This window comes from Castor canadensis, chromosome 1, assembly GCF_047511655.1.
Source record: "Castor canadensis chromosome 1, mCasCan1.hap1v2, whole genome shotgun sequence".
Taxonomy (NCBI): domain Eukaryota; kingdom Metazoa; phylum Chordata; class Mammalia; order Rodentia; family Castoridae; genus Castor; species Castor canadensis.
This window is the reverse complement of record NC_133386.1, coordinates 148688419-148712000: the sequence shown is the minus strand read 5'-3', so window position 1 is coordinate 148712000 and position 23582 is coordinate 148688419. Positions and strand designations below refer to the sequence as shown.

General features: G+C 34.4%; 1 protein-coding gene across 11 annotated transcripts in view; it reads left to right on the top strand.

Moving 5' to 3' along the window:
- The window catches only part of Sbf2 (SET binding factor 2), a 406422-nt gene that overhangs the window by 233360 nt on the left and 149480 nt on the right, over positions 1 to 23582 (top strand). For 9 of the 11 annotated variants that reach the window (XM_074041194.1, XM_074041166.1, XM_074041157.1 and 6 more), the window contains exons 7-11: positions 5630 to 5762; positions 6937 to 7045; positions 9518 to 9631; positions 22061 to 22138; positions 23427 to 23540. In XM_074041194.1, the coding sequence (XP_073897295.1) occupies positions 5630 to 5762; positions 6937 to 7045; positions 9518 to 9631; positions 22061 to 22138; positions 23427 to 23540 (548 nt within the window). Of the gene's footprint in view, positions 1 to 5629; positions 5763 to 6936; positions 7046 to 8069; positions 8348 to 9517; positions 9632 to 22060; positions 22139 to 23426; positions 23541 to 23582 lie in introns of those variants that run through there. The other 2 variants (XM_074041190.1, XM_074041197.1) reach the window with 2 other exon arrangements.

The window sequence follows — 23582 nt, the reverse complement described above, 5'->3', positions numbered from 1 at the left end:
ACATTGATTTTACACCGCATTTAAAAAGGAGAATCCAGTATGTGCTGTCTACACAAGAAACATTTGACCAGTGGTCAGCAGATCATGACCAACTATTTTTGTACAGTCAATGAAATAAAGGATTGTTCATCAGTTATTTAAATGATTTTTTTTTAAAAAAAGATGCATTAGCAATGAGCAGTCTAAAAAGTACATTATGATAATTCCATTTTCAATATGCCCAGAAGACTAAAATACCTGGAAATAAATTTAACTCAGGGTGGTAAAGACTTATACATTGGAAACTCCAAATCATTGCCTAAGGAAATAAAGAAGAGATTGGAAGACTTGATATTATGAAGATATCAGTACTACCCAAAGCAATCTACAGATTCAGTACACCCCTAAGAAAATTCTAATTACCTTTTTTGGAGAAATGGAAAAAGCTGATTCTCAAATTCACATGGAATTTTAAGGTACCTTAATAGCCAAAGCAGTCTTGAAACAGAAGAGTGTTTGAGGGTTCACTCTTCCTGATTTAAAAATTTACTACAAATTTTTAATAAGCAGTATGGTATTGGCATAGGATAGATATGTTGACTATGGAGTAGAATTGAGTGTCCAGATATAAACTGGTACGTGGATGGCCAATTAATTTTTAACAAGGATGCCCAAACCATTCAATGGGAAAAGTTAGTCTCTTCAATGAATGGTTATGGAAAAATTACACATCTACAAGTAAAAGAATAAAGTGTACACTTAACCTTTTACCTTATACAAAAGTAACTCAAAAGTGAAACAGTGACCCAGATATAAGACATAGAAACATCTCTTAAAAATATATAAATCTTCATGACTTTGAATTTACAGTTGATACTTAGGATAACAAAAGCATGATCAGCAAAATAAAAACAGAATAATTATGACTCATCAAAATTGAAAACTTTTACTGGGGCATGGTGACACATATCTGTAATTCCAGTGCTCAAGAGGCAAAGGCAGGGAGATTGTGAGTTTGAGGTCAACTTGGGGTACATAGCAATACCCTGTTCAAAAACAATTAAAAAGTAAAATAAAATAAGAATGTTCATGGATATTATCAAGAAAGTAGAAGGATATTATTAAGAAAGTACACTGGTGACTCACACTTGTAATCCTAACTACTTGGGAGGCTGAGATCAGCAGGATCATGGTTCAAGGCCAGCCTGGGCAAATAGTTCATGAGATCCCCATCTTCAAAATAACTGGAGCAAAATGGACTGGAAATGTGGCTCACGTTTTAAAGTGCCTGCTTTGCAAGCACAAAGCTTTGTAAATCACATCCTATAAAGCCCTAGTGTGCAGAATATATAAAGAATCGTTAAAATTCAACAGTAAAAATACAAATAACCCAATTAAGATTTGGACATGGGACTATATCAAAGAATATATTCAGAAGTCCAACAGTTTGTATAAACAGATGTGCTATATCATTAGTCGTTAGGAGAAATCAAATTTAAAACCCAATGAGGGGAGTGAAGATGAAGCTTAGTGGAAGAGAGCTTGTCTAGCTCGGTTCAGTCCCTAGCTTCACACATAAAAACAGACCCATAATGAGGTACTCACTTTATGCCACTAAAATAATTTTTTAAAAAAAGGAGGTGGAGAAATTGGGCCCCTTACACTTTACTGGTGGGAGTGTAAAATAGTTGGGCTTCTCTGTAAACAGTTCCTTAAAAGGCTAAACATAGAATTATCATATAACCATGCAATTGCACTCTTAGATATATATAGAAAAGAATTGAAAACAGGTATTCAAACAAGAACATATATATGCATGTTCATAGAAAGACTATTCACAATAGCTAAAAGGTGGAAACAGTCTAAATGAGCAATAAGGGATGAATGGATAAACAAAATGGGATATATTCATGTGGTAGATTGCTCTTCATCCATGAAAAGGAGTGAAGTACTGATACATGTTGCAGCAAGGACGAACTTTGGAAACATGGTAAGTGAAGGAAGCCATCAGACAAAAGATCACATATTATGGATTCCATTTATATGATATTTCCAAAATAGGTGAATCTGTACCAAGAGATTACAACTTGGCGATTCCTAGGAATAGAATATATGTGCTTGTGTGTGTGTGTGTATAATGGAGAAAATGTTTAGGAAATGAATAGAGATAGGTGGTTGTACAACACTTGGAATATATTAAATATTACTGGATTGTTCACCTTAAAGTAGTTAGTTTTATGTCATGTGATTACCTCAGTAAAAATGTTTCTAAGGAAAACTTGGAGAAATGCTCCACACTGAATGAAACCAAAGAAACATGAAAATTAAATGGAGTATCTGATCTAAGAATGAATCTTGGCTAGAGGGAAAAAGGCTGTTCGTAATATTATTAGGTCAGGTGACAAAATTGGAATGTAGATGGGAGATTAGATTTTAAATATTATATTGATGTTAAAATTTACCAAAGATGATAACTCTATTGTAGTTATATATGTATATATGAGTATTTTTACTTTTAGAAAAATCACAATGAAGTAATTGGTTGCTAATGTCATGATGGATACATACTGAACTCAAATGGCTCAGAAATGTGTATGTGTGTGTGTGCACGTGTGTGTAGAGAAAGAGAGACAGACAGACAGAAAATGAGAGAGAGCAGGCACTAGTATGAGTGTTGTAGCATGTGGATATAAATGTTGAAGGAAATGAAACAAAAATTTAACAATAGACTAATCATGATACAGGCTATATTAGTGTTCTATGCTATTTCCACATTTGTTACTTTTTCCTGATTTTTAAATTATTTCCAAAAATATTAAAACATCTATGTACTTATGATCTGACTTAATAAATTCAATACTATAATACAAAATACCCTGTGTATGCCTTTCTCTTTTCAGAAAGACTTTCCTAAATTTGATGTTTGCTAGTCCCAGACATATCTTTATACTTTTCATATATATATACATTCACATATGTATGTGCATGCATACATACATACGCATATACATCTAAGCCACATATAGTACAGTGTTGCAAGTTTAATGGATTTTTGAGATAGGGTCTTGCTATGTAGCCCAGGCTGGCCTTGAACTGGATCCTCCCACCTCAGCCTCCCAAGTGCTGGGATTACGGGTATATGACACCACATCACACTTGGCTCTTATAATTTTAACATTATATTACCATGTAATCATTATGTATCTTACTTTCCTCATCCAGTTTTATATTTGAGGTAGTTATACATGGTGATATATATATATATATATAGTGCTAGTTCACTCATTTTCACTGCTGTACAGGTATACCAAACATCTTAGTGGGTTTTCTTAATCTATATTAAATGTATGATTATAAATGCTATGGGTTTTCAAAAAAAAATTCACACCACTTGAAAATTGTGTTTAAATTTTTAGTAATTGTTAAGTTTATCTGAAAAATAACCTAAAGCCAAAAAAGGGGCTAGAGGCATGGTTCAAGTGGTAGAGCACTTGGCCCTAGGTTCAAATCCCAGTCCTGCCAGAAAGAAGGTTTTACTGAACTGACAAGCTATCTGAATTATGCCATGAGTCATATTAATTATAAATCTTTAAAAATTTATAATTAAATTTCACACATATGTGGATCATGCAGTATTTATCTTTCTGGGTCTGGTTTGTTTTACATAACATAATGACCTTCAGGTTGGTCAATGATAGCAAATGACAGTATTTTCTTCTTTTGGTAGAATGGGCAGTTATCAATCAAAGGGTAAAACGTTTCAGTTAGGAGACACAAGTTTCGCAGATCTGTTGCACAACAAGGTGACTATTGTCAATAAAATATATATTTAAAAATTGATGAAAATAAATTTCAAAGGTCTCTACAAAAAACGGAGAGATGAGGTAAATGGTAAGTTAATTTAGCTTGCTTTAACATTTCCATATTGTATACATATATCAAAATAATACATTGAGCTTCATACACATATATAATAATTGTGATTTTTCAATTATTAAGTATTAAGTATAATCACAACAACCACAATTACAAAATAATCTTGATATTTGCTAACATATACTAATTAGTTACCAAGGAGCTATGCTAAAGAACTCCATGCATCATCTCATTTCCCCCATGTTTTTAATCATGGGATTGGTGTTTGAACTCAGAGCTTCACACTTGCAAAGCGGGTGCTTTACCTCCTGAGCCACTCCTCCAGTCCATTTTGCTCTGGTTATTTTGGAGATGGGGTCTCATGAACTGTTTGCTCACACTGGCCTCAAAACTTAATCCTCCTGATCGCAGCTTTCCAAGCAACTAGGATTATAGGGGTGAGCCACCAGCCTGGTTGTTTCCTCTTCATAAAAACCTGTTTGGGGCTTGGTACCAGTGGGAGGGGGAGGATATAAAGAAAGGGTGAAGGAGGATGAATCTAGTGGAAATATTTTGTATTCATGTATGAAAATGGAAAAATTAACCATGATGAAACTATTCCAGGAATGGGGTGAGGAGGGCTAAAGGAGAATGATATATTGTAAGAACTTTTGTAAATGTCATAATCTACCCCCAGTAGAGCAATAATATAATAAAAATGTTGATTAATTTATAAAAATGAAATACATGGAAGGAGTAACAAGTCAAATAAAAGGGTAAACCTTAGTAAAAGGAGATATAGGGAATACTGCACCTTGAGAAAACAACAGGGGACTCTTGATTCAGTGGCGTTGTGTGATTAATGTTGAGATGATATAACAAAAGATGACTTGAGTCAGTACTGAAAAGGAAAAAATAAGTATTGTACTTATTTAACTTCAATTTGGTAAGTTCATGTTGTATTTTCTAGAATTGCCACTAAAAATAGAAATTTTAAGAACAGAGTTTACTGAAGAGAGATTATAAATTCTATAGTGGCAAAGGGGATAAAAGAAGAGGCAAAACAGATACTAGATTTAAAAATTATGTCAGGGGCTGGGGATGCAGCTTAGTAGTAGAGTGCTTAGTAGTAGACTGCTTGCTTAGCATGTATGATGTCCTGAGTTTAATCCCCAGCACTGAAAAAAGAAAAAGACAAAACCAATATATTAATTGTATGTTATTTACAAGAAGTAGAGAAAAGTTGAAGTAAAAAGATGGAAAATGATATATCAGTCCAATTGCTAAAACAACAAAGCTGGTGCAATTATACAGTCATACTTTGATTAACAGCAGGAATATATTCTGAGAAATGCTTCATTAGACAATTTTATTATTGGGTGACCATTATCAAATATATGTCCTTATACAAATGTAGATGGGCTATGTAATTAAGATTAGACAGAATGTCTGTAGTAACATCAGATAAATAGTCTTTAAAGGGAAAGAGAGAACAATATTAGCATGTAAAACAGAAATTACATACAAACTTGGGAATGAAGTTGAAAAGAAGGCAATAATATATAATCACATAATATGTTCAATAAGTGTTACACTGATTTGAAGAATAAAGAAAAAGCTGGAAGTCTAGGAAAACATATCAATAGTTGTTTAGAATTTATAGTTTAATCAAACATTTGCCTTCAGAGATCCAAGAAGACTGACCTTTTGTTTCTAAGTCATTGTACATCTATAATTGTTGGCAACACAGATACAGTTAAATGCATTTGGTAAGCCTTTGCTCTTGTGTTTTTAGGAATTCAAAATGTGCTGAACCTCTTTTGTGCAGTCCTTACAGAAAATAAGGTACTCTTCCATTCTGCAAGTTTCCAGAGACTTAGTGATGCCTGTAGAGCCCTGGAGTCGTTAATGTTTCCTCTTAAATATAGGTGAGGGTTTTACTTGGTAATTTTGTGTCTTTCCAAATTATGCCTTACTTACTGTCTTGGCACAATGGTTTTAAACCACAAAGTTACACCATTACAAGAATCATGATTCTAATAAAATCTTGCCTGAAATTTAGGACTTTTCCAAGTTGTTCATTACTAAGTGTTGATTAATTCAGTGAAAAATACTGAATTTACTTTGAATAGTATTGTCAGCACACTTAATTCTCTTTGAATGCAGTTAGGGATAAAAGTTTCCAGTTGGGGCTATTTGATATTAAAGAAGTATTATTAATTTTTAGGAGTTATATTACAGTTCTATTAATAAACAGTCTTTTTAAAGATACCTACTAATGTTTTTATATGTAAATGATGTATCTGGGGTTTTCTTCAAAATAATGTAGTAGAGAAGAGAACATAGTGGGTAAAACAAAACATATATGCACATAGATATGTATGTACATATGTATATGTTTATATGTGTTTGTATGTGAGTATGCATTGGTAATTATCAAACCTGGATTAGATGCATAGGACTTCATTATAATTTTTTCTATTTTAGGAGGCATGTTAAAATTTTTCCATAATAAAAAATAAAAAACAAAATGTACTGTTTAATTTGCTAATAATAACATCTAGGAAACTGAAGATTATATGTGCTAGAAGAAATTTTAAATTGTTTCTGGAATTTCTTTAAAATTTTTTATGTGTGTGCTTTTCTTAACCTTTTTGATAAAACAGAGTGTTCTTGACCTTAACTTTTTTCTTGATGTTTTTCTGAATGCAAGCATCAAATAAAGAAAATGGAATTTGAATGATTATATTTTATAGATAAATCATCACTTAGTCTTGAAAGGGGAGGCACCATCAGTATCAATTCCTGATGTCAGGTTTCTCCATAAGGAAAAATACTTTCAAAATAATATTAAAAGACCTAAAGAAACTGCTTGCTTAGGAGAAGGAAGGGATAAAGAGGCTCATCTGGGCTCCATGTGCTTTGCATCTTGTTATGCTTGATCATATCTTGAGTATGAAGGTTTTTTAATCATTACTTTTAAATTTTTGACACTAACAAATGTGAAAAATTGTTAATCAAAAATTCATACTACATAAAAAATGCAAAAATATGTTTATATTGTGAAAAAATATATATATGACACATATTTATCATTTCCAGTTATCCTTATATTCCCATTCTCCCGGCTCAGCTACTGGAAGTTCTAAGTTCCCCAACGCCTTTCATTATAGGAGTGCATTCCATCTTTAAAACTGATATCCATGAACTTGTAAGTATTCATCTTTAAAATGTCCAGTTATTGAATACAGAAGGCTTTTCTATTTCTTTCAATCCTGTAACATTTTACCAAATTTTTATTTTCAAATGTGTTGCATTTCCAATAGAAAGGGTTAGAAGGAAAACAATGAAAATTCTAAATAATTGTGCCTTATAGCAATTATGGGAGATTTTTAAAGGAAATTCATGAATTTTTTTTTGAGATTGGGATCTCATTATGTTCCCTAGGCTGGACTTGAACTCCTGAGCTCAAGCAATCCTCCTACCTCATCATACTGAGTAGCTGGAACTATAGGCATGTATTCCCACACCCAGCTCTCATTAATATTTTTAAATATTCCTCTTTGGGCAGATTAAGTTTATCTTTCTGTGTTCTTCATCCTGTGTATGAGAAAAGATGGTAACTAATGCATTAATATTTCATTCATACTTTTCTTATTATTCATTTTATTCACTTTTTAAAATGAGATGTGTTAATACTGAATAGCTGAAAAATAATACAAAGTTTACAGAAGAGTTTAGTTTTAGTGAAACACAAGTTCATTGTGCGCTTCCATCAAATTCTTATATTGTTAATTCCAATTACCAAATACCAAAAAAAAAAAAACGAAAGAAACACCAAAGAAGGAAAATCTAGTTATGGAATAATGTGTTTGATTTTAGGTAGCACACTTCAAGAGGAACTTAACAAAATAAACTCCTTCCAGTTGATTTTAGTAGCTCACGCCTATAATCTTAACTACTCAAGGAGGATCATAGTTCTAGGCCAGGCCAGGCAAAATGTTAATGAGACTTCCCTCTCAATCAGGTGTGGCGGTGTGATCCCAGTTCACTATGCTGAAAGGTTATAGGTAGGTTTAGGTATGAAGCTGGCCCCAGGCAAAAACATGAGACCCTAACTGAAAACTAAAGGAAAAAAGGACTCAGGGATGTGGGCTGAAGTGATAGAGCACCTGCCTAGCAAGTGCAAGGCCCTGAGTTCAAATACTAGTACTGCCAAAATATAAATAAATAAAAATAAAGTGCTTTTGAGAAGGACATCCAGGATCATCAAGAGTTTAGAAAGTATATTCTATAATGCTGTGAGGAAATTTTCTCAGGTAATAATATGATACTATTTGACAGCTACAGACAATTGTTTAAGTGATAAGGATAAGATTATTATTTTTTTGTAGGTGTAAAAGGCTGAAAGAGAATCATTGGGGATAATGAATTTAGGAACAGATTTCTACTCAGTATAAGCATTTCCAACTACTTGAGCTGCCCCATACTAGAGTGGGCTTTGTTATGTGAGGTAAGGAACTGTACTCTGAAGTGCAAAGTGAAGTGCAAAGAACAGAATATGGGAGTATAAAAAATTCTTTACTGAAAAGATTAGGCTACATGACATTGTATGTATAGATCGTTAAGACCTGGTAATTCTTCTGTTGTAGTTTGAAATGCTAGCACCAGCTCTGTTGGTACTTACACAGTAATTACAGTTGTAATTAAATCAGAAGTATAACTTAAACTAAAAGTAGGATCCTCAATTGTATATTATTCATTCTTCCTAGCCTTATATGTTGATATCTACTCTATTTAACTTTGGTTTCACCATATAAAAATGTGTAAATTACTACACATATTAGTGTGTAATTAATAATTAGTACTAATTAGAAGCAACCCATATGGTTTGTAGATTATTTATTACCACTAAATATTCAGTCAAACTTGGAAATAGGACAAACCAAGTGTCACCAAATGTAAATTTCTTACATTTTTAGTGACTAAATTAGAATGAGTTATAATCACATTATCATTGTAACAACTTCACTCATCTTGGCTAGTTTCTCTTACATTTTTATGTAAGTTATTTTTAAATATAATCTTGTACATTGCTTACAATCAGTTTTTTTCTTAAGCACCTAAACAGTGTCTTTTTGATTTTTACTACTTTGGTTATTACTCTTACAATAAATATTAATTCATTCAGTATGGCTAAACTACTATAATAAAAGATCAAAATGCAGTTATCTCAGACAAAATTCATGTAGCAACCCATAGAAATATTCCATTATGCCAGACTAGTTTGCTCTATGAAGTCATTTAATGTCCAAGCTCCCCTTGTCCTTGTTTTCTGCAAGAATCCCCTCAGACACTGTCATCATAGTTTCAGCTTATACCAAAAGGAATGACCACACAAAAAAGCCTTGTAATGCTCCTATCTTAAGTGGCTAGAAGTGCACACATACTACTTTTTACGTTCCATTGGTGGAAACAGTCACACTCACCACCTAATTTCAAAGGAGGCTGAGAAATGTAGGATAACTGGACAGTCTCACATGGGCCCAAACTCTACTACAGCTAAGCCATAAATCTCTTCCAGAGTTGGTTCTTCTCAGTTTGAATCAGTCAAGACCAATTTAATTTGCTTAATAACAAATACATTTTATTAATTATAGATTAATTTTTTGATCTCTTGCAGTTAGATGTAATCATAGCAGATTTGGATGGAGGCACTATTAAAGTTCCTGAATGTATTCACCTTTCTTCCCTCCCGGAACCACTTCTTCATCAGACTCAAGCAGCTCTTTCTTTGGTATGACTTTTTTTTAATAGTAATTTATTCTTGATTTAAATCTGAAAATATGATAACTGGAATTTAAAAATCACAGTTAGTGTAATAATTTTAAACTGAATTATATGTTTGAAACATAGATTCTCTTATAGTATTTAAAGTAGAATTCTTCATTTTTTGGTTGTTATCAAAAGAGTATTCTTTGAATTCTACATTCATGCCTTCATTTAGCATATACCACATACTTGCTGGTATTGGAAATACACCTCTGAAAACGACAAAATTCTGTCTCAAAATCACTAATTCCCCCAACATACTTCATTAGAAGAAATTAGCTTCTGTTCTCTATCCTCTTTATTGATATCTCATTCCTCTGGTAGATGTGTTACCTGCAAAACAGTGAAAATGTCTTGTCAATGTATTCAAATTAGTACAGAAAGATATGACTAAGTGAAACATTAAATATCCAACATTCCATGTAGTGAAGTTCTAAAAAACATTGTGGGCTGGGTTTTGTACAATGAAACGAACTTAATTGTTTTTGTAGTTCCCTTACCTTGGTTGATTTTTTTTTTTAAACACAGTATTTTATTTTACTGATAGCCCTTTAGGTGCTGATTTATCCACCATTAGAAAAATAAATTTTAGCTTTTTCCCTGTTTCGTGGCCAAGGGCTGTGCCTATCTGGGTTTATAGCAAAAATGAGGGGGAAATGTGATTGATACCAAAACATTCCTTAGATGCGTATGTGAGGAAAGACTGAATCATTGAATGTGACATCTTGTGAAGCCAGTAAATTCTCTGAGACTTTAGTAGAATCTGAGGAAAAAAGGAAGCACCAACAGTGGCTCAAAGTCCTAACATACGTGGATGTTCAACATCAGAGGTCTCATCTGTCATATAGGCTCTGTCAATCATCCTGTAAGACCAATGTTATGAAAAAAGGTTTTTATAAAGTACATGTATCCAGAAAGATCCAAACAGTGACTGGAGCACAGACGCAGAATGCATGAGCTCCGTGAATCAGGGACCTTGCTGAGATGCTGGAGACATACATGGCTGAGAGTTTGTTTGTCTTCTTCACTGTCTAATTGTCCACCATCTCTCCCTGTTGATTTCTTTGGTTCTTCTTTTTTCTTTCATTTCTTTCTTTTTCTTTTTCTTTTTTCTCCTTCTTTCTTAGTTTTCTTAGTTTTACTGTTGTAAGTTAGCCAATACTAAATTACACATAGACCAGGGACAGAAACAGTACCAAGTGGAATGATGGGAAGACAAAAAAGGGATAGAAACCATTCTCCTCCCAAAAATAAATTAGTACAGGATGTAGAGGGAAATGAAGAAAACAGATAACCAGATTCAGACTCCAACAAAACAAAGATAAACTATACCAAGGAACCCAACAAGCCCACAAGAACAGCCTCAAAGAAGAAATCCTGCAAGTAATCAATGAGAATTTCATAGAGATGATACTAGACATGGTCAACTAAAATGTATAGAAGGCACTCAAGAAATTCCAAAACAACAAAAATAAAGAATATGAGAAAACACAAAACAAATAATTGAACTCATAAGAGCCCTAAATAAACACCAAAATGAAACAGAGAACACCATAAATAGAGAGATAAATGAATTAAGGATGAAAATTGACAATATTAAAGAGGAAGTGACCCATGATATGGAAAACCTCAGAAAAAAGAATAAAACAAAATGGAAGGCCGCTCCAGCAGACTAGAACAAACAGAAGACAGAATCTCAGAACTTGAAGATGAAATGGAAATCAAATGAAAAACTGAAGAACTATTAGTCAGACAACTCAAGACCTGTGAAAAGAATATGCAAGAACTCACCGACTCCATCAAAAGACCAAACCTGAGAATCATGGGCATTGAAGAAGGAGAAGAGGTGCAATCAAAAGGAATTTGTAATATATTCAACAAAATAATACCAGAAAATTTCCCAAATCTAGAGAAAACGATGCCCATTCAGGTACAGGAAGCCTCCAGGACACCACACAGACTTGACCAAAACAGTCTGTGTGGTCAACTGTATGTATGTCTGTAACACTACATGTTATCATTAAAACAACAAGCACAGAGAATAGAGAAAGAATATTGAAAGCTATGAGAGAGAAAAAACAAATAACATACAAAGTTAAACCCATCAAATCACAGCAGATTTCTCTATGGAAACAAACCAAGAAGAGCATGGAGTGAGGTCTTTCGGGCACTGAATGAAAATAACTTCAACCCTAGGATACTCTACCCAGCAAAACTATCATTCAAAACAGATGGAGCAATAAAAGTCTTCCATGATAAGCAGAAACTAAAGCAATATATGACCACCAAGCCACCACTACAAAAGATTCTTTAGGGAATTCTGCACACAGAAAGTGAAAGCAAACAAAACCATGAAAGGGCAGGCAGTACCAAACCACAGGAGAAGAAGAGGTAAGAAAGCAGAGAGTAACATTGATTCAGCTGCACACACTCAAACCCTTAAACAACAAAGACAACTAAATGACAGGAATCACCACATAACTATCAATACTAATACTGAATGTTAACAAACTTAATTCCCCCATCAAAAGACACCGTTTGGCAAACTGGATTAAAAAGAAAGATCCAACAATCTGCTGCCTACAGGACCCATCTCATCGACAGAAACAAGCACTGGCTGTGGGTGAAAGGCTGGAAGAAGATCTACCAAGCCAATGGCCCCCCAAAACAGGCAGGGGTAGCAATACTTATCTCAAACAAAGTAGACCTCAAACTTACATTGATAAAATGAAATAAAGAAGGACACTCTGTACTAATAAAAGGGGAAATACACCAAAAGGAAATAACAGTTATCAACCAATGTGCACCTAATGTCAAATGCACCCAGTTTCATCAACACACTCTGCAGGACCTTTAGACATATATAGACCCCAACACGGTGGCAGTGGGAGACTTGAACACCCCTCTGTCACCAATAGATAGCTCATCCAAACAAAAAAATCAATAAAGAAATTCTAGAACTAAATCACATCATAGATCAAATGGACCTAGCTGATGTCTACAGAATATTTCATCCAATTTCTGCACATTCTTCTCAGCAGCTCATGGAACCTTCTCCAAAATTGATCATATCTTAGGGCACAAAGCAAGCCTCAGCAAATATAAGAAAATAGAAATAATCCCATGCATTCTAGCTGATGACAATGCATTAAAGCTAGAAATCAACAACAAAAACAACAGTAAAAAACATGCAAACAATTGGAAGCTGAACAACACATTGCTCAATGATCAATGGGTCATTGATGAAACAAAAGGGGAAATTAAAAGTTTCCTGGAAGTTAATGAAGATGAAAACATGACCTACCTGAACCTGTGGGATACAGCAAAGGCAGTCCTAAGAGGAAAGTTTATAGCCATGAGTGCATACATTAAAAGGTCAGAAAGAGCTCAAATCAGTGACCTAATGCTACATCTCAAACTCCTAGAAAAACAAGAACAAGCAAATCCCAAAACAAGCAGAAGGAGAGAAATAATAAAAATAAGGGCTGAAATCAATGAAATAGAAACAAACAAACAAACAAAAAAACCATACAAAGAATCAATGAAACAAAAAGCTGGTTCTTTGAAAAAATAAATGAGATTGACAGACTGCTGGCAAACCTGACTAAAATGAGGAGAGAAAAAAACCCAAATCAGTAAAATCAGAAATGCAAAAGGGGAGATAACAACAAACACCATGGAAATCCAGGAAATCATCAGAGACTACTTTGAGAATCTATATTCTAATAAATTTGAAAATCTTAAAGAAATGGACAGATTTCTAGATACTTACAGCCATCCAAAACTGAACCAAGAAGATATTAATCACCTGAATAGATCTATAACACAAAATGAAATTGAAGCAACAATAAAGGAGTCTCCCAAAAAAGAAAAGTCCAGAACCTGATGGATTCTCTGCTGAATTCTATCAGATGTTTAAAGAAGAACTAATACCAACTCTCCTTAAACTGTTCCATGAAATGGAAAGGGAAGGAACACTGCCTAACTCATTTTATGTAACCAATATTACTGTCATCCTCAAACCACAAAAAGACACCTCCAAAAAGGAGAACTGTAGGCCAATTTCCTTAATGAACATGGATGCAAAAATCCTCAACAAAATAATGGCAAACAGAGTCCAACAACACATCAGAAAGATCATCCATCATGACCATGTCGACTTCATTCCAGGGATGCAGGGGTGGTTCAACATACGCAAATCTATAAATGTAATACAGCACATTAATAGAAGCAAAGACAAAAACCACTTGATCATCTCAATAGATGCAGAAAAAGCTTTCGACAAGATCCAATACCCTTTATGATAAAAGCTCTAAGAAAACTAGGAAGAGAAGGAATGTACCTCAACATTATAAAAGCTATATATGACAAACCTACAGCCAGCATTATACTTAATGGAGAAAAACTGAAACCATTCCCTCTAAAATCAGGAACCAGACAAGGATGCCCACTATCTCCACTCCTATTCAACATAGTACTGGAATTCCTAGCCAGAGCAATTAGGCAAGAAGAAGGAATAAAAGGAATACAAATAGGTAAAGAAACTGTCAAAATATCCCTATTTGCAGACGACATGATCCTATACCTTAAAGACCCAAAAAACTCTACTCAGAAGCTTCTAGACATCATCAATAGCTACAGCAAGGTAGCAGGATATAAAATCAACATAGAAAAATCATTAGCATTTCTATACACTAACAATGAGCAAACTGAAAAAGAATGTATGAAAACAATTCCATTTACAATAGTCTCAAAAAAAATCAAATACCTAGGTGTAAACCTAACAAAAGATGTGAAAGGCCTCTACAAGGAAAACTCTACACTTCTGAAGAAAGAGATTGAGGAAGACTATAGAAACTGGAGAGATCTTCCATGCTCATGGATTGGTAGAATCAACATAGTAAAAATGTTGATACTCCCCAAAGTAATCTACATGTTTAATGCAATTCCCATCAAAATTCCAATGACATTCATTAAAGAGATTGAAAAATCTACTGTTAAATTTATATGGAAACACAAGAGGCCACGAATAGCCAAGGCAATACTCAGTCAAAAGAACAATGCAGGAGGTATCACAATACCTGACTTCAAACTATATTACAAAGCAATAACAATAAAAACAGCATGGTACTGGCACAAAAACAGACATGAAGACCAGTGGAACAGAATAGAGGATCCAGATATGAAGCCACACAACTATAAGCAACTTATCTTTGACAAAGGAGCTAAAAATATACGATGGAGAAATAGCAGCCTCTTCAACAAAAACTGCTGGGAAAACTGGTTAGCAGTCTGCAAAAAACTGAAACTAGATCCATGTATATCACCCTATACCAAGATCAACTCAAAATGGATCAAGGATCTTAATATCAGACCCCAAACTCTTAAGTTGATACAAGAAAGAGTAGGAAATACTCTGGAGTTAGTAAGTATAGGTAAGAACTTTCTCAATGAAACCCCAGCAGCACAGCAACTAAGAGATAGCATAGATAAATGGGACCTCATAAAACTAAAAAGCTTCTGTTCATCAAAAGAAATGGTCTCTAAATTGAAGAGAACACCCACAAAGTGGGAGAAAATATTTGCCAACTATACATCAGACAAAGGACTGATAACCAGAATATACAGGGAACTTAAAAAACTAAATTCTCCCAAAACTAATGAACCAATAAAGAAATGGGCATGTGAACTAAACAGAACTTTCTCAAAAGAAGAAATTCAAATGGCCAGAAAACACATGAAAAAATGCTCACCATCTCTAGCAATAAAGGAAATGCAAATTAAAACCACACTAAGATTCCACCTCACCCCTGTTAGAATAGCCATCATCAGCAACACCACCAACAACAGGTGTTGGTGAGGATGCGGGGAACAAGGAACCCTCTTACACTGTTGGTGGGAATGTAGACTAGTACAACCACTCTGGAAAAAAATTTGGAGGCTACTTAAAAAGCTGGACATCGATCTACCATTTGATCCAGCAATACCACTCTTGGGGATATACCCAAAAGACTGTTACTCCAGAGGCACCTGCACATCCATGTTTATTGCGGCACTATTCACAATAGGCAAGTTATGGAAACAGCCAAGATGCCCCAGCACTGACGAATGGATTAAGAAAATGTGGTATCTATACACAATGGAATTTTATGCAGCCATGAAGAAGAACGAAATGTTATCATTCGCTGGTAAATGGATGGAATTGGAGAACATCATTCTGAGTGAGGTTAGCCTGGCCCAAAAGACCAAAAATCATATGTTCTCCCTCATATGTGGACATTAGATCAAGGGCAAACACAACAAGGGGATTGGACTATGAGCACATGATAAAAGTGAGAGCACACAAGGGAGGGGTGAGGATAGGTAAGACACCTAAAAAACTAGGTAGCATTTGTTGCCCTTAACGCAGAGAAACTAAAGCAGATACCTTAAAGCAACTTACGCCAATAGGAAAAGGGGAACAGGTACTAGAGAAAAGGTTAGATCAAAAAGAATTAACCTAGAAGGTAACACACACCCACAGGAAATTAGTGTGAGTCAATGCCCTGTATAGCTATCCTTATCTCAACCAGCAAAACCCCTTGTTCCTTCCTATTATTGCTTATACTCTCTCTACAACAAAATTAGAAATAAGGACAAAATAGCTTCTGCTGGGTATTGGGGGGGGGAAGGAAGGGGGCGGAGTGGGTGGTAAGGGAGGGGGTGGGGGCAGGGGGGAGAAATGAACCAAGCCTTGTATGCACATATGAATAATAAAAGAAAAAAAAAAGACTCAGTCTATATTCTTTCACTTGAAATCATTGAACAAATTATAACCCATTTTTAGGACTATTCTATGGTCTTTATAGGGTGAATGAGTTTTTAAAAATATTTTTAAATGTTATTTTTATTCATATAAATTATCTATACAATGGGGCTTCATTGTGATGTTTCCATACATGTCTATAATGTACTTTGATCAAATTCACCCCCTCTATTACACTTTTTAACCCCTGTTCATTCTTCCATCTGCATTTTTAACAATTTTTACTGGGTTTCATTATGCTGTTCCCGCCCCCTCCCCCCGCACCCTTTCCTTGTTGACTGTTGCTTCCTACTATTTCCCCCACCAAACAGTCTCTCTTTTGCATTCATGTCATATTATTATTACTATCATTTTAGGTCTAGATTCTGTGTAAGAGAGAAAACATGTAGTATTTGTCTTTTTGAGCTTGGCTTATCTCACTCAACATGATCATCTCCACTTCTCTTCATTTTCCTTGAAAGGACATACGTTCATCCTTCTTTTTAACTGAATACTATTCTCCTGTGTATATGTACCACGTTTTCTTTATTCATCAGTTGCTGGGTACTTCCACTGATTCAATAGCCTGGCTAAAATGAAAAGTGTGCAATAGACATGGGTGTGCAGGTATCTCTATTATATGTTGACTTATAGTCTTTTAGATATATGCCCAAAATTGGTATAGAAAGGGTATATGGTAGTTCTATTTTAAGTTCTTTGAGGAGTCTCCATACTGATATCCATTGTGGCTGCACTAACTTACGTTCCCACAAAAAGTGTATGAGGGGTTCCCTTTTTCCCTCTGCATCCTTACCAGCATTTGTTATTGTTTGTTTTCTTGATGATTGCCATTCCTGACTGGGGTCAGTTGGAATCTCAGAGTCATTTCTGTTTGCATTACTTTTATGGCTAAGAATGTTGAAAGATTTCCTCATGTATTTATTGGCTATTTAGACTTTTAAGAACTCTCTGTTTAATTCATTTGCCCATTTACTAAATGGATTCTTCTTTTGGTATTTGATTTTCTCCCATTCTGTGAATTGTCTCTTCATTCTGGTAATTGTTTCCTTTGATGTGCAGAAGTTTTATAATTTGATGCAATTTATTTTTCAATTCTTGCTCTTACTTCCTTAGCAATTGGAATCCTATTCAGAAAGTCATTACCCATGCCTGTATCTTCACATTTTTCCCTGTTTTGCTATAGTATTTTCAAAGTTTTAAGTCATATATTAAGATCTTTGATCCATTTTAAATTGATATTTGTATAGGGTGAGAAGGATCTAGTATCAGTCTTCTACATGTGAATACCCAATTTTCCCAACACCATTTGTTGAATGGTTATTTTCCATTCTTTCACGTTGAGCTTGTGTTTGTCTTTTCCAATTAGGTGTGATTCTTGTAGGCACCAAATGCTTGGGTCTTATTTTTTAATCATACCCACCAATCTGTGTCTTTTTGTAGGGTGGGGGGAAGTACTAGGATTTGACTCATGGTTTTGTGCTTGCAAAACAGGCGCACTACCACTTGCGCTACACCTCTGGTCCAGTCTGTGTCTTTTGTTTGGAGAAATGAAGCTGTTAATATTCAGTTACTGAAAGGTATGCAGCAATTCTTGTCATTTTGTTGTTTTTTTGTGCTGTTTGATTCTTTCCCAATCCTCATGTGAGAATTATTCTTTCCTATATTTTCTTGGTTGTGTTTATCTTCCTTTTCTGTGTATAGGATACTTTAAGTGTCTTCTGCAGTGCTAGATTGGTGGTCATGAATTCTCTTAGTTTTTGTTTATCATAAGAAGTTTTTATTTTTCCTTCAATTATGAAGTATATCCTTGTTGGATAGTAATCTAAACTGGAAGTTATTTTGTTTTGGGCTTGAAATACATCATTCCATGCCCTCCTTGCTTTTAATGTTTCTCTTGAGAAATCTGTTTTCTGATGGGTTTGTCTTTATATGTGACTTGACACTTCTTTCTTGCAGCTTTCAGTATTCTTTACTTATTCTGCATATTTAATATTTTAGCTATAATATGCCTTGGAGTGATTCTTTTCTCATCTTGTCTATTGGGTGTCCTAAAAGTCTTCATGACTATGTTTTTCTCAAGACTTTGGAAATTTTCTCCTGTTATTTTATTTAAAACTTTTTCTATGCCCTTTAGCTTGCACCTCTTTTCCTTCTATGCCCGTGGTTTGCAGGTTTGTTCTTTTAATGGCACACCAGAGGTCTTACATTTTCCATTTGTACTTCTTTATTTTTTTCTTTTATCTTTCTCTGAATATTCTGATACATCTGCCTCATCTTCAAGCCCTGATAGTTTGTCTTCAATTTGGTCCAGTCTACTGGAAACATTTTCAACTGAGTTTGTTGTTGTTGTTTGACTTACTGAACTTTTCATTTCTGGAATTTCAATTTTTTTTTTTTTAGAATTTCTACATCTTTATTGAATTCCTCTTTTGTATTCTGCATTATCTTCCTTATTTCATTCAACTGTTTGCTTAAATTTTCTTTGAATTTGTTCAGGTGTTTAGACATGTCCTCTTTAATTTTGTTGATCATTTTGATCACTGAGTTAGTGTTTCAGATTTCATTCACTTCACTATAATTCAAGTCTTCTGTTATTAAACTGTTGACTTTTGTAGATGTCATGTTGCCTTGCTTTTCCATATTACTTGTGTTTCTATGCTGGGATTTATGCCTCTACGGCCAAATCTTTGGTTGGAGGCTTTAATCCTCTGTGTCCTTTCCACTGGAGTATTCACAATGTTTAGGCAGGACTTGGTTGTAGTGTTGTTTCTTGCCACTGGACTGGGAGTGTGACTAAGTAGTCAAACATCCACCCTCTGTGGTCTAGTCCCTGTTCCACTCAGGAAGAAAAAAACTAGCTGAAAAGCTGGCTGGTATGCCACTGTACTTTGTCACTTCTCCGGAGCTGCTGGTGATGGGTGTCTTTAATCCACCATCTTTAAGTTTTGTTTTAAACAGAGATTAGTAGGCAACTGTTTAACAAAGTCCAGCACAGAGAAGATTTTGGATGGGATCTGTTTTTAGTTTAATAATTTGTGGGTTTGCTATAAATTTTTTTATTTTGCCTATGCTGGTAGTTGAACTCAGGGTTTCTTGCTTGCCAGGCAGGCCGGCACCCTACCACTTGAGCTATGCCCCTAGTCTTTTTCAGTTTATTTTTGAAATAGGGTCTCATTTAATACCCATGCCTATCTGGATTGCAGTGTTCCTATTTGTGTTTTCCCACATAGCTGGGATGACAGGTATGTCCACCATGTCTAGCCATTGGTTGAAATGAGGTCTCAGATCTTCTTTTCTGGACTGGCCTCACACTGCAGTCCTCCTGATCTCTGCCTGTCAAGTAGCTAGGATTATAGACTTGAGCCACTGTGCCCAGCAGTGTATATTTTAAACTGCATATAAAACCTGGGATTACACAGATAATATCTGAGAAAATACTACATTTTAAATGGTGAGTCAGTTTACAGAAAAATATTAACTTTGTGATAAAAGGTTGCATTTGAGTGATTAAATTTAATGCAATTAAATCTATCTAATTACTTAAGAGTAATCTTAATAATTATTCATGGGCTAAATACCAAAATTAACATTTATAAAGATTTTAGTTCTGGAGATAATGACCCTAGGTAGGGATTCTGCTGCACACTTGCATACTTTAACCTGTAATCCCTGTGCTACCAAATTTAATTAATTTCTACAGTTCATTTATGATAAAACTGAGTATACATGCTATGGTAGTTATCAAGCACAATGGTAGATTTCATGCTAAGTTGTGTAGAATATACTGTGAATAAGAGATAAAAGCATTGTATATTATTAAGCTGAGATCAAAAGAGGTCAGATTTGATGGACCATATTAGAGCTATGGCACACAAGTATGTGAACTTTGTTTGCTTATTAAATAATTGTAATCTGGGATAGAGGCATGGCTCAAATGATAAAGCACCTACCTAGCAAGTACAAAACCCTGATTGAACCCCCCAGTATTACCAAAAAAAATTGTAATCAAATGTCACTGCACTACTTAAACTATGTAATAACCATGGATGATTTTATAGACACTAAATAGTACTGTACTATGAAAGTGATTGAGTGACTTGGTTGTAATTATTGTCAGCATTTCTGTGTTGAAGTTAATTAGTGAGTTAGTTAGATAGACAGGGTCTTGCCATATAGCCAAGCTGGCCTTGAACTTATAATCCTTCTACCTCAGCCTCCTGAGTGCTGGGATTATAGGTGTTCACCGCTTTGCCTGGCTTAATATTGGTTTTAAGGATTGTTTTGAGTTTTTTAGTCTATTCTAAGTATATCTTCAAAAACCTTATTTTTTTTATTTACTTGTGTTTTAACTTTTCCTTCCTTGTTTATTGTGGTGCTGGGGATTGAACTCAAGACCTTGCACATATTTGTCAAGTTTCCTACCACTAAGCTATATCCCCAGATCTTTTTTATTTTACCTTGAGAAAGTAAAGATGTTTGATGCTAGCATCAAACTTGTAATCCTCTTGTCTCAGCCTCCCTAGTAGCTGGGATTACAGGCCAACCTAAGTATTTGAGAACGATTTTTCAAAGACAAAAATTTCGTATATACTCATGCAGTTTCATCTTTTTCTCAATGCAAGTTCTGCATGGACCTTTCTTTCCCACCCACTTCCCAGCTTGATCTCCTTCAAAGCCTAACTCAAATGTTAACCTACCTTTTCTTTTTTGCTTTCTCTATGTAATTTTATTATTATTATTATTATTATTATTATTATTATTATTTGCAGCACTGGGTTTGAACTCAAGGGCCTCACATTTGCTAGACAGGCACTCTAACACTTGAGCCACTCCACCAGCTGTCTCTATTTTCTTTATGTATTCATGTTATTTTTTATATACTTATAGCACTCCCCCCATTGTTTTATACTTTTCTCCTTTTGGACTGCAAAGTTCAAAAGCTTATTCCGTTTTCCTTCAGTATTTTAATGAAGAAATTAATTCTTAATTATATTACAAAACTAAAATAACTTTTAAAAAATCAGTTACATAGACATACAGCTCTGCCTCAGACCATTCCCTTGCCAGTGTTTACATTATTTTACAGGTTAGTATATGTTCTTTGAGAACTTTTCATTATCTTAGATATGTATATAAATGTAAGTATGTGTATTTCTTTAAGATTTACTTTGCTTTATTTTCAAATAAGTGAGATCATAGTATGTGCATAGCTCTAGAACATTTTTTTCACTAAATACTTTGTCTTGAAAATCTTTCCACAGTAGTAGAGACAGTTACCTCAGCTAACTGAATTGTATTTCATAGAAGTAATATAATTCTTCTATGGACAGTTCATTTTAATGCTCAAAGATTAAAGAGTGAATTTTATTGATAATAAGATATCTTACCTAACAAAAACAAAATTAGAAGTAAGGGCAAAATAGTTTCTGCTGGGTATTGAGGGGGTGGGGGGGAGAGAGAGGGGCAGAGTGGGTGGTAAGGGAGGGGGTGGGGGCAAGGGGGAGAAATGACCCAAGCTTTGTATGCACATATGAATAATAAAATTAAAAAAAAAAAGATATCTTACCTAACAAAACTTCTTTGCTTTAGATTTTACACCCAGATTTGGAAGTAGCAGATCATGCTTTTCCTCCTCCTCGAACAGCTTTATCCCACTCAAAAATGCTGGTAAGAAGTTTCACTTAAATTTAATGATTTTAAAGAGAGTTATACTTTTATTTGAAGGGTTGCTGAAGAAGCTAAGTGGAATTAGATAGGCAACATAGTAAAACCTGTCCCAAATTAGAAGTTAAGTTGCCACTTACTGACTAACTGTCCTTGTGTCCTAATCAAGAAAGTGTTGCAAGGCAGTGCACTGGCCAGGAGAGCAGGACTATGGTGTTACCTGAGGAGACAAAAGTAAGTATAGGAGAGAAAGACAGAAATCAGAACCTGGATTACAGCCTAAAAACTGCCCAGCATCAGATAGAAATGGTGAGAAAGGGTTTGGTTTTTTGGTTTTATTTTGCTTTTTTGTTTTTGTTTTTGTTCTTGTTTTTGTTTTTTTGTAATGCTAGGGAATCAAAACCAAGCTATTGCTCATGCTTGGCCAGTGCTCTACCACTGAGCTATATCCCCAGCCCTCAGGCAAGGATTTTAAGAAAGTGGGGGAAACTTTTACAATGGAAACAATGAACATTGATTATAGGAGAGAATCAAGTTTGAGGAGTGAGTATACAAAAACAGTTTTAATCAGAAGTCATAAAAGAATGACTGTATAACAGAAGCCCCTTTTTTTATTTTGCCTTTTCTTCAAGATAAAGTTTGGGCCAATAGGAACCTTATAGAGCTAAACACCTTTAAAAGTCACCTTAAGTATTCTTGACCTTCATTATCTTAACAATTAAGTAAGAGATTGATTAAATAAATCCAACTTTCCTTAACACTTTTAAAAGTATAATTCTATTAAGACTAGATTATCAAAGCATATTTTAAATCATACTTTATTAAAATAAATTTTTATAAGTTGGATAAACTTTGGAAGAATTTTATAAGCTTTTAAAATGTAATATTTTGAGGTTTTTTTCCTTTTATGTTTCTAGCTGTAATTCTTTTGGCAAATACGTAAATCAAAGGATTTATATCCTTTGATATAAATCAAAGAGAAGGATTGCCCTTCTCTTACATGGTAAAAAAAGGAGACTATGTTACCATTTTCCTCCTTAGAGGATAGATAATAGGATGTAGTGGAGGCAAGTTTGCTTTGGTTCAGTATAAAGAAACTATTTAACAGCATAAGCTATCCAATGAAAGGATAGATCAGAAGCTCACTACTCAGGAATACCACAAATGAGACATATATAGAAAGCACAGGCAGACTACACTTTTTCTTTCTTTCTATCTTTTTTACTTGATGATATTTCATTTGTTTTTCAAGAACTCAAATTGCCTAATGTTTTTCCTTTTATATTTTTAGGATAAAGAAGTACGAGCAGTTTTCCTTAGATTATTTGCACAACTTTTTCAAGGATATAGATCATGCCTACAACTTATAAGAATTCATGCAGAACCAGTAATACATTTTCACAAAGTAAGACACAGTACCATATATATCTGTCTAAAAGGCAGATTC